Genomic DNA, 12303 nt, shown 5'->3' with positions numbered 1-12303 from the left:
AGTGGTTTCTAGATTTCAGATCTGTGATTTAATTGTACCTTGTGGGCCTGTCCCAGACGTACACCTGCCCAGAGAGACAAGTGAAATTTGGAGGGAGCAATGTAATTGTTCTCTTTACCCTTATTACAAGAAAGAGTTTGGTGCTTATGTGGAAATGTCCTTTTCTGAGGTCCCTGCCCTCTCAGAATTTGTTTGGCTTGTTACAAAGGACACATGAGGATGGCTCTATGAGTTTTCTTTAAAAATCTGTCTGCCTTGAAGCACACTCTGCCCCAGGGCCAGGGAAGGGCCTAACAGCCTAGTGATTTAAAAAAGGATCCAGAGTGTTAGATGCTATCTACCAGGAAGGAAACCCCAGCTCTGCCCTGTGCTAGCTGCGTGACCTTAGTTGAGTTCGTTAACGTTAGTGGACTTTATTTTCCTCTTGCAAGTTAGAAATAAAGATAATATCTCCTCTATAGGCATTTAATGAGGATTAAATAAGCAGAATTAAGGAGGGCTAAATAAGGATGTCCATGTACATCAGTAGGTTGGTTCCTGACACAAAGTTAGTGCTCAGCCAGCCAGCAGGGCCTGGTCAAGCCACAATTCTTTTTCCTCTTAGTCTCCATCCCATCAGGAGCCCGAGCATGCCAGGGCTGGTGCTTGAGCTCTGGTCAGTCATATGGGTCTGGCTTTTTCTGTACACTGCTTAACAGCTGTACTCTGGGCTACTCCATTATCATTACTTTTGGTTTTTTGTTTGTTTCTACAATGCAGTTATTTTTAATATTGTAACATGCCATTTGGGCTAATGTGTTGTTCTTTTAGCTTTCCCTTTTATAATCTATAATTCCATTTGAGGGCTTTTTTTCCATCTTTTTTTTTGTTGTTGTTGTTGTTATGTGGATTTAAGATGTACAACATGATGTTTTTTTTTTTTTTTTTTGAGAGGTTTTTTCGCTATAGGGCTGACGCAAACCGCAGTCGACTACGTGGGAGTCCAGCGACATAGCCATTACGCTAACTGCTGGTTCCCTACAACATGATGTTTTGATCTGCTAAAACATAGGGAAATGGTTACTACAGCCATCGTTCTTTTTGTGGCATTTATTTATTTTAAGGAATTATTTATTTAGTTAATTCCATTTGTTACTTATTTTTAAAAAAATTTGACCAGAGAGAGAAAGGGAAAGAAAACAAGCTGCCAGGTCTGAGACTTGAACTGCATTTGGCCACGTGGGAGTCGAGCGCCTTAACCACCATGCCACCTGCTGGTCCCCTTTTTATTTATTTTTAAAAAAATGCATCCACTTATGGGCCTGTGGGTGGCATGTTGGCTAAGGTGGTTAATCCCATATGGCTGGATGCACAGTTTGAGTCCCAGACCTGGTGGCTTGAAAGACATGCTGGGCACGTGTGTGTATGTGTACGAAGCCCCAAGAGGAGAGTGGAGGAAGAGGGATTGTGGTATAACCATTCCCCCTTGGGGTGATTTCTCACTTTTTCTCTAAGTACCTGTGCCTTATAACAAATTAAATTAAATGTAAAATCCATCTACTTTCTTTCTTTTGTTTTTTAATTACTTCTTAAATTTTATTTGTAATAATTATTATTATACTAGTTTGATACAGGGTACACATGTTCAGCAGAGAGATACCAAGAGGGAGCAAAAGTGAGAAAAGCAAGCCACCAGGTCCAGGACTCGAAGCATGGGCCACCACTATCTCCCCTCCCCTCCCCCCACTCCCAGGCTTAGCCAGTCTATGAATCATTGACTTATGTGTACTAGTGTGTATTTAGCATTTATTTTTTCCTTTTAAATTGAAAATATTTTATTTTATTTATTATTATTTTTTAATGATAAAGAGAGAAAGTGAGAAAGCAGGTTGCCAGGTCTGGGACTTGAACTGTGGTTGACCATGTGGGAGTCCAGCACCTTAACCATCACACCACCTGCTGGCCCATTTGTCTTTTTAAAAGTTATCTCCAGAGATTATTTCCTGGCCTGCTTGCTGAATGTTCTCCTTGGGTAATGACTTGATTTTTCTCTGAAATTCCATCCCGTTTGTAGGCAGACACCCAGGTGGACCTGGTCCGACAGCATTTCTATGAAGTATCCCTGGAGTATGTCTTCAAGGTGCAAGAAGTCCAGGAGAGAAAGATGTTTGAGTTTGTGGAGCCTGTAAGTAGATGTTCGGGGTTTAATAATGGTAACCATGCTACCTAACTACCTAGTAGATTATAAAGTCTTCCAGGTCAGTGGTTCTTAGCCCTCCTGGCACTAGGGACTGGCTTTGTGGAAAACAGTCCCTCCCTGGTTGCGTAGGGGGGTTGGGGGTTAGTCCTGGGGTGACCTAAGCACACCATATCCACCGTGCTCCCCCTTTCCACTACTACCACATTGTAGTATACAATGAAACAATCACTCAACAGTAGGGACCTCTAAGGATGAGATGCCGCTGCTGATTCGACAGGGGGAGAAGCCCAGGTGGCAGTGTGAGTGATGGGGAACGGCTGCAAACTCAAAGCCTCGCTCACTTACCTACTGCCCACTCCCCTTTGTGCAGCCCAGTGGGCCAGTCTTTGGCCCAGGGGTGAGGATCCATGCTCTAGGTTGCTGATGAAGAGGTTGACCAGCCCTGATGCTGCGTCTTCTGCCACGTGACAGGGCTTTGTCAGTCTGGCCACCCGGGCGCCTTCCTGGCAGCCACTCCTGTACAGCCCCAGCAGTGGGCATAGAACAGTCAGCAGTATCTTCTCGGTGGGTGTGCCGTTGGTTTCCAGGTGGAAGGAGCAGAAGTGGGAGTCTGGAGGGGAGGTATTTTCGTCTTGTTAGGAAATAATGATTACACCTTTGCTTTCCTCCTTTCCTCTCCCACCCTGTCTGTCTCCCTCAAGTAACCCAAATGTAGGGTAACTCCAGGGAATAGAGGAATATACGTAGTACCTTGTCCTTCTTGCCCCATGGGTTCAGAGCCCTTCCTTACCACGTTCAGGTATTACAAGGTGCCATGTAAAGCCATTTCTCATGGGGATTTGCTGTAAGCTGAGCACGTGGATTCTGCTGAGTGCCCTGCGGTGGAACTTGGACGTAGGCAGGTGTCCCAGTGGGCATGAGAGACTGCATTGTGGGAAGAAATCTGATTTTAGTTGAGGGTACATAAATGTGGTTGTGGTTTTGTTCAGGGGTGGGACTGCTGTTCCCGCCATGGCACAGAATCCACAGTGGAAGACTTAATAGAAACACCAGAATAGCCTGTGGGCCTCAATGAAAAATTCTCACAGACCTTGAATTTTCCAGCTGAAATGCATTTAGATTCAAGTCCAAGATCTCTGCAAATGAGATTCTTATCTACCTGGACTTAGGAGAAGGTAGTTTTCTGCACCAGCCAGAGGGATGGTAGTTAAGGGGGCTGGGTCCCACGTGACTATGTGGTTTGTGTCCCGGACCTAGAAGATTGACACGCACACCCGCACATGTGCGTGCTTGCCCAAACTCCCAAAAGAAAGAGAAACAGAGGAGAAAGGCATTTCAGGGTTTTACTGCCGGCTACCTCATTTGGCAATTTTTTTGACTTTTTAAAAAATTTGTTAATATCATAATCTTGTTTATATTACATTGAATCACATATAAATTTATAGTGATTACATTTCTTTTGCAATTGTTTTGTTTTGAGAAGTTTTTGCTATAGGGCATGTGTACTAGATTTATATATAGAGAGAGATACAGAGACAGAAAGCGAGAAATCACCCCCCAAGGGTAGTAATTTTTAATTTTTTTAAAGGGAGATGTTTGCTATAGGGTGCGTGTGCTCGCTGGAGAGACAGAGAGGCTGAAAGTGAGAAATCACACCCCAGAGGGAATGGCCACACTGCAGTCTGTTCCCCTCCATTCTCATCTCAGGATTTTGGGTATATATGCACACACATCTGCCGTGAATTTCAAGCCACTGGGTCCAGGACTCGAACCACAGTCAGCCATGTGGGAGTCCAGCACCTAAAACAATACGCCACCTGCTGGCCCCTTGGCAAATTTCTTAAAGTCCTTAGTTACCTCAGACTTACTATCTGAATATTGGAAATGTTAGAGCCAGCTTCTTGTCCAGCAGTGGTGGTGTACAGGGTCTCAGGTTGAAGTCCCCATTGTGCAGGTTCTGTTAGGTGTGAGCAGCCCTCCATCGGAGAAGCAGGCTCACTGACTTCCCTGCTTAGGGGACAGAGATGCTACGGCCAGCCTTTCAGTCAAGGGTTTTCTGAGGACTCCTTTCCTGTGGTCAGCACAGGAATTCAAATGCTGGCCCACAGAATTAGCCTGTAACACTATTTTTGTGTGAAATTTCTGTATGAAAAGAACAGTGTGATTTGAAGCATTGCTATATATTCACTGATCGATATCTTTCTACAGTTGTCTGCTTTTGGTAAATTTTATGAAAGGTCTTTAGAAAGTTCATGGAGGGAATGGCAGGTGGCATATTGGTTAAGGTACTAGACTCTCACCGGCCAAATGTGTCTCGAGTCCCAGACCTGGCAGCTCGCTTTCTCACTTTCCCTTTCTCTCTCTGGTCAAATTAAAAAAAAATAACAATAATAGATAAAATTAAATAATCCTTTTTAAAGAAGTTCATGGAAACTATATTTTGAAAAAATTGTGCATGGATTTCATTTTTGTTGTGCACAGAAATAAACTCATACTTTAATTCCATTTTTCAACAAACTTGTTAAAGTCCTTCTGTATTCTTATTGACTTATTTGACTTTTTTGAGGTGACTTTTCATTTCCCACTTCAGTCTCTCAGTAGGTGTACCTGGCGAGTTAGTATTGTATCTTTTCACTTTTGCTGAGTGACAACCGCCAAGCTTCATACAATGAGAAATGTTTATTTCTCACATATATGTACGGTTTATCCCTCTCAGGCTGGGCTCCATTAAATGGCTTTGCTGATTTTACTGTATTTTTCTCCTCTTCCCCCCTCTCCCTGCCCCTCCGCCCCTCCTTTTTTTTAATGAGGGCATTCTGTTATTATATGTCTGTGTCTCAGGGACTGCTGACTTTAGGAGGCAGTAGCATCATGGTAAAATACTTTATTTATTATTATTATTTTGAGAGGTTTTTGCTATAGGGTGTGTGCGCTTGCCAGAAAATCAGAGAGAGACAGAGAGACAGAAAGTGAGAAATCACCCTCCCCCCCAAGGGGGATGGCCCCGCTGCGATCCCTTCTCCTCCCTTCTCCTCTCAGGATCTTGGACACTCACGCACATGCACCCAGCATGAGTTTAAGCCACTGGGTCCGGGACTCAACCCGTGGTCGACTACATGGGAGTCCAGCGATGTAGCCATTACACCATCTGCTCGTCCCGGTAAAAGACTTTCGAGCCAGACTGCCTGAATTTCAGTCCCAGCCTAGCCATTTACTGGCTGGGTGTTCTTTGCAGGTTATTTCTCTGAGCCTTACTTTCATCTATACAATGGGGGTTATAATACTGCCCACCTTATAAAGGTGCTGTGAGGATTGACTGAGTTTATGTGTGCAAGGTGCACACATAATCAGAACCTGATTAGCGCCCAGTTAAGAATCAGCAGTTATTTATTTATGAGCAAATGAATCAAATGCCCAAATGACAGTTCCCACCTGTTTTGATATAGTCTTGGTAGATCTACAAGCATTTATTTGCTGACGACTGTGGAAAATGCCAGGGTCCCAGCTGGGGTGTCTGAGGAGCTCACACCCTGATGGTAAAAGCAAGGTGTATTATGTAGAGAGCTAGCCCGGGTAGGGAGCTAGTCAGCGACAGGTTGGGCAGGAGGGATGACAGGAAGTACCAGAGGGATTAAAAGAGTAGAAAACTTGAGATTTGCAGATGTTTTTCAGGTCATACTATTGAAAAGAAACTTCTAGTCTCATGATTGGACCAAGAAAAAGTGGTAGGGATCTGCCCAAAGTTAAATGAGCTGAATTGGTTGACAGGCTAGGTATAGGTTGTAGATATTTAGCTTTCACTTTCTAAGAAGTTCTTTTCAGGACCAGCAGTTGGTGTAATGGCTATGTTGCTGGACTTCCATGTAATTGACTGCGGTTCGAGTCCTGGCCCCAGGCGTGTGCACGTCAGGCGTGTGCACGTGCGTGCCCAAGATCCCTAGAGGAGAATGGAGGAGAAGGGATGCGGCGTGGCCATCCTCCCTGGGGGGATGATTTCTCGCTTTCTGTCTCTCTGCCTTTCTGGCGAGCACACGTGCCCTATAACAAAAACCTCTTCTAAAATTAAAAAAAAAAAGTTCTTCTCACTGACCACTTGAGCAGGGTCAGGTCAGGCCAGGTCATGTCAGTGACTTCAGGGGCTGGAGAAAGAGAGAAGATACTCAGGCAGTGAAAAAGCTGATGAGGTCAGTGGTTCTCCAAGTGTTAGAAATGCAAATTCTTACATTTAGCCCGGGCCTAAAATGTAAGTAGAGAGCCCAGTAATCTGTAAGATTATCTCTAGGTGATTCTGCTTGTAATAGTTTGAGCCACTGGCTCAGTTTGTGCAAAGGAAAAATGAGAAGTGACAATTGATAAGCTCAGCTGAAAGGTGTACTGTGCTAAGCACTTCACCCACATTACGTCATTCAATCCTTATTGCATCACTGAAGGTCGGTTCTGACGAAGAAACGAAGACATGTAAGTTTACTTGTCTAGTATCTTGTCTACAGCAGAGTTAGAACGATCTGGTTCTTAATCTCTGCAAAGCAGCGCTTGATTGCTTAAAGGTGCAAAGGGAACCAGCAAGAAATTATTGAGGGAAATTGCTAGGGCCCCTGGCTGTGAGTTTTTAAGATGTTGTGTTGGTTGCAGTCGAGGGAATCTTCCAGCCATTCATGGAACCACCATGTACGTTGACCACGTTCCCCTTTTTCTTAGAAAGTAACTTCAGGTTCCAGGATATTATTGACCTTCAGAAAAAAGAGAGAAAGTTTCAGTGTTCCAAGGAATAAAAATCAGACTTCTGGGATCCAAACCACGTGTGAACGTATTTTGTACCAGAAGCCTTTATTTTCTTGTCAAGGTACTCAGTGTTCTGGAGATTGGGATGGCAGATAATGACATACCGACTTCATGAAGGTGAAGCCACGTTCCCTCTGTTCCCTGAGTGTTCATAATTGAAGGTTAGCTCGTGCTGCAGTGAACTCATTCTCCAGCTCACCAGGTGCTGCGTCCTCTGAGTATCGCTCGGTGCTGTGCCTTCCTCTCCTCCCCCGTTACTTCTGCTCCTTTGCAGATCTTCGTTCTTCCCCTTTGGTCTGTGGCACTCTGTCCTGGCCTCCCAGTCTGGTCCGGCCCACAGCGTATCATCTCCCACACCCGTCTGATGAGAGTTCTCTCTTGTTGAACAGCTCTGGGCAGCATTCCTACGTTAATGACGGAGATGATCTGAATTGATCTTCCTCCGAATCCTGTGTAGTAATAGGACCATTATTATCCTCCTGTTAAAGATAAGTGAAAGGGTATTTTGTGACTTGACGTTGGCTTTTCCTCACTCCACTGGTTGCCCCTTTCTTTGTTGCCCAAGCAAAGCTTCTGGCTGCTGAAACAAAATGCCACAAACTGGGAGGCTCAAAACAGCTGAAATTTATCACCTCACAGTCCTAGAGGCCAGAAACCTGAACTCGAGATGCTGGTAGAGCCACACACCCTCTGAAACCCATAAGCAAACCTTTCCACTTCCTAGCTTCTGTTGGTTTGCCATCAGTTTTTGGCATTCTTGGCTAATAAATGTATCACTCCTCTCCTTCCTCTTCATGTGGATGTCCTCCTCCTGTGTCCACTTTCTTCCTTTTATAATTACAACAGTCATGTTATCCTCATAAAGTATCAGGGCCCACTCGAATGACCTCGTTTTAACTTGATCACCTCTAAAAAGACCCCATTTCTTTATTTAGATCCTATTTCTAAATAAAGTCACATTCTGAAGTACTAGGGTTAGGAATGCAACTTGTCCCTCCTCCCCCCCGCCCAAGGGACATAATACAACCCATAACACTGAATGTGCATGATGACAACCTGGATTTATCAGGCAATTCAGAATAATGTGGGCAACAGTAACTTGAGAAGTTACAGTTTTGTTTTCACATTAAAACATTTTATTTTGAAGGGAGATCTTTGCTATAGGATGTGTGTGCTGACGAGAGTGACAGAAAGTGAGAAATCACCGCCCGGGGATGGAGCGGGGATGGCCACACTGCAGTCCCTTTTCCTCCAGTTTCCTCTCAGGATTTTAGGTGCACATGTACATGGACCTGGCATGAGTTTCAAGCTGCCGGGTCTAGGACTTGAACCACTTTCAGCCATGTGGGAGTCTAGCATCCTAACCATTATGCCACTGGCTGGTCCTTGTTTGTACCTTCTTAATAAAATAAATTATATTCATACTGTAGACTTCAAAGTAAATATAGGTTTTGCTTACGTTTATTCTGAGGAGAACAAGGATAGGGAAGAAGGCAAAGGAAGCTGGGGAAAGTTTTCCCTTTGTCGGGCTGTAATTTGTGGTTTCTCAGTGGATGAGCTGATGCCTCTTACCTGAAAAACAGGTGAAGCTGTAGCCAGCTCTTCCTACTTATTTCTGCATAGAAGCATTTATTTGTACAGACAGATTTTCCCATCTCTGGGGTCTTTCCATGGGCCTTTCCATGGGCCTTGCCCTTTCTCCTGAGGAGTGGGCTTTCATTTCCCACTGGGGAATAAGTTCAAAGGTTCATGTAGGATATGGGAAGGAAGATGTTAGAAGGTGATGAGTGGATAAAAGATGCAGTGAGGGGAGAGGGAAGGGGGAAGATGGCCAAAAATAACAATATCTAAGGAATCATTTCCCTTGGAAAATGGATAGTCAAGGCATGAGACCAAAGGAAGCGGGAACCAAAGTAAATATCATTAACTCTCTGCCTTTGGAGAGCTCGTGTGTATGTTCAGGTGGCACCTCCGCGGGCTGTTCGTGAGTATTTAATTACCCTGAACAAGAGAGACCCTGCTGGGTCGGAGTGCAGGATAAGCTAGAGTTAACAGGAGGCATGACCTTAGAATTTAACTGCTTGTCTTCCGCATGATTCTCAAGTAGAGGCTGGCTTAGTACCTTGGAGAAGTGATGGGGCACAGAGGAACACAAGGAGGGCAGAGATAAGAGGGAAGAATAATTTCTATTGTGAGAACTGGGACTAAGTTTGCGATTAGAGGCTCTTCTTCACTACTGGAGCCAGGAGGAGGAAAGGTAAGGGCCTTCTCAAAAGAAGTACTTTGAATAGAGTATTTAAATAGTCCAAAGGGTTTGGCCATCTTTGAAGAGAGTCCAGTATAATCTTCAGTGACGCTATGTAGCTAACCACTGAGCCATTAAGGATCTGTACATGGTGCTACCAGATGTTTTTATAGCCAGAGAACCAAGCCATGCCTATTCTCCCACTTTCCATGATAATCTAAGGGGACAGGTAAACTGCAGCCAGGCAGTGAGAAGTCAAGATACCTTATTATTACTATTATTTTAAAAATTAGTTATTTTATTTATTATTTTTTTTTCATTTGACCAGAAAGAGACAGAGAAAGAGAGAAAGGGAAAATGAGAAAGCAAGCCGCCAAGTCTGGGACTTGAACTACAGTTGGCCACGTAGGAGTCCAACACTTTAATCACCATGCCACCTGCTGGTCCCAAGATACCTTATTTGTATGATCTGAGTGTAGTCTGACTTCCTATTGCAGTGGTCTTTGATAAACTGGGCTGGAGATGTGGCTTAGCCCGAAGACAGGTCTCCCATTGAGCTCAGGTGGGCTAGCACACACACGGTGCTTACTGTTCCTGTCATAGGAAGGTAGCAGCGTAGCAGGGCAAGTGGGTGAGATGAGTTCTCTTTACAGTCAGTATTAGGGTTGTGCCCCTCAGGAAAGGGAAACGAGGTAACAAACAAGTACAATGGGATTAAGTTTAATAAAGAAGGGTGTGCTCATTTAGGGACTGAAAATGAAAAACAGCAATATAAAGGAAAGCAGATGTGTCTTGTAGTATTCTGTGGTGGAGGCAGGTTAGGGAGGTCAGAGTAGACCACTAACACAATGTGAGTCAACCTTGAGAGGCTAACAGTAGAACGGAGTGGGCCCCACATGGGGTAGGGCAGAGGTGAGCATGGGCAGAGGTGAAGCTCGGGTCTTTCTAAGCCTAGTGAGGGCTTTGATTCTAATCCCTTCTTCAGGTGAGACTTTGGAACTGAGGCAAGATGTATAGGACTTGGGAACGAACCAGGAAGACATTAACCACAGTGAGGTTAAGAGAGGAAAGATCAGAGGAACATTGTTTAGCTTGGAGACTGAAGACTGGCAGGGCACAGAGTCGGGACATTAATAGTTTGAAGTGTTGGAAGGCATGTTGTGAGAGTTGGTGAGCACATTTTCCACTGTTTACTGAAGACAAGACTAAGCAGTGAATGGTCTTTTTAGCTGAAGGGGATTTAAATGAGAATTTAGGGAAACCAACAAAACTGAAAATGTGGGGACATGGGAAAATTTTTAATAAAGGAATCCCAAGTGCTTATTTTTGATTAGGGAAAGCACAGAAACACACCTTAGCTGAAGTCTGATCGGTATCCTTTTCTCTTATTTGATTTTGCCCGTTGGATTGCAGACTCTGCACACACCAGCTTCCTTTGCTGTCTTCCTCTTCTGCTTGTTAACTTGACATTACAGCTAGACTAGAGGAAAGCTGAGTTAGAGTCTTGGCCTTTTAGTTTCTGAATATTCCTTCAATATCCCTCGAGGGCAGTGAGGCTCAGAGGGAAAGATCATGGGTGTTGATACAGAGGGAAAGAGCATGGGTGTTGATACAGAGCAGACCTGGTTTTAAATCCTGGCTGCCCTTTACTGTGTATTTTGGGGAAGTTACTTAACCTCTTGAAGTCAGTTTCTTCATTATTAAGATGGAGATAAAAGTAGTAATTGGTTTGTAGGTTGTTATATTTAATGAAACAGTGCCTGGCATGTAAGTGGTACTCAGTAAGTGCTAGTTATTAAGTGCTAGTTATTATTAATACCTTTTTTGTTTAAGAGGTTTTTGCCTTAAGGCATGTGGACTTGCCAGAGAGAGAGAGAGAGAGAGAGAGCGAGCGAGAGAGCGAGCCAGAGAGCGAGTGATGGAGACAATGAGAGGGAACGTGAGAAATCACCTCTCAAAGGGGATGGCCACTTCACCATCCCTTCTCCTTCTTTTTCCAGGATCTTGGGCTGGGCACGCACACCCCCATGCCCAGCATGATTTTCAAGCCACTGGATCTAAGACGCGAACTGCATAGTATATATATATATATATATTTTTTTTTTCAGAGTTTTAAACCAGTGTTGGGAATCAGATACACCTACATACTTCCAACCCCATTTATGTGACCTCTGCCTTTCTTCCTTCATCACAGCTGCTGGCCTTCCTGCAAGGACTCTTCACTTTCTATCACCATGGTTATGAACTGGCCAAGGATTTCGGCGACTTTAAGACACAGCTGACCATCAGCATACAAAATGTGAGTGGGCAGGGCTAGTAGGTGGCATAGTGGTAAAAGTGCTGGACTCCTGCATGGTTGACTGTGACTCAAGGCCTGGACCTGGTGATTTGACACTCACACCGGGCACATATGTGTGTGGGTGCCCAAAATTTCAAGAGAAGAATGGAGGAGAAGGGATTGTGGCATGGCCATCCCCTTTGGGGGTAATTTCGTGCTCTCTCACTCTCTCTGGTCGGTGCATACACCCTATGACAAAAATCTCTTAACAACAACAACAACAAAATGTGAGTGGGCATAGGGGTTGCTTTCTTTCACTGGTTAAGGAAAGGAATAAACCAAATATGGGCCTGGTTGCTATAGAGACCACCTAAGTGGATTGAATATAGGTGGAGAGGGTGGGCCTGGTTTGGGTGTCCAGAGCAGCTTGGGGGCCAATATTTCTAGAGTGCTTGGCAGCCCTGGGTCAGCCCATCATCCTCTTCACCATTATTTCAAAGTACTATTTATGTTCTCGGAAGTCCTGTTGCTGATTATGTTTGGATCTGTAGCACCAGAGCCAGGATTTCCTCTGGTGGTGGAAGTCCCAGCCCAGCCCAGCTCAACCCAGCCCAGCCCAGCCTTTCTGTGCATCTAGCTGCTTGGTCACTTGAGACCTTGGACTGTCTGTTCAGGGAATGGAAGGGAGGGTACATGCTGGCTTCTGGCTTGTAGGATGTGCTCTTGTCCAGCTCTTAGGAAGGTTTCAGGAAATCCAAGTCACTGTAGTTTATTCCCCATATCCTTTCCCAAGTTTGAAACACAGAGCCTTTTCTTACA

General features: G+C 44.5%; 1 protein-coding gene across 1 annotated transcript in view; it reads left to right on the top strand.

The window, feature by feature from the left end:
- Window positions 1-12303, top strand: part of ARHGAP26 (Rho GTPase activating protein 26) — a gene marked incomplete in the record, with an annotated part of 513022 nt that overhangs the window by 145204 nt on the left and 355515 nt on the right. The window contains 2 exon segments of the mRNA XM_027770414.1: window positions 2054-2164; window positions 11401-11505. Of these exon segments, the coding sequence (XP_027626215.1) occupies window positions 2054-2164; window positions 11401-11505 (216 nt within the window).

This window comes from Tupaia chinensis, unplaced genomic scaffold, assembly GCF_000334495.1.
Source record: "Tupaia chinensis unplaced genomic scaffold, TupChi_1.0 Scaffold000132_1, whole genome shotgun sequence".
In the NCBI taxonomy this organism is placed as follows: domain Eukaryota; kingdom Metazoa; phylum Chordata; class Mammalia; order Scandentia; family Tupaiidae; genus Tupaia; species Tupaia belangeri.
The sequence above is the reverse complement of the archived record's forward strand: the minus strand, read 5'-3'. Positions and strand labels throughout refer to the sequence as shown.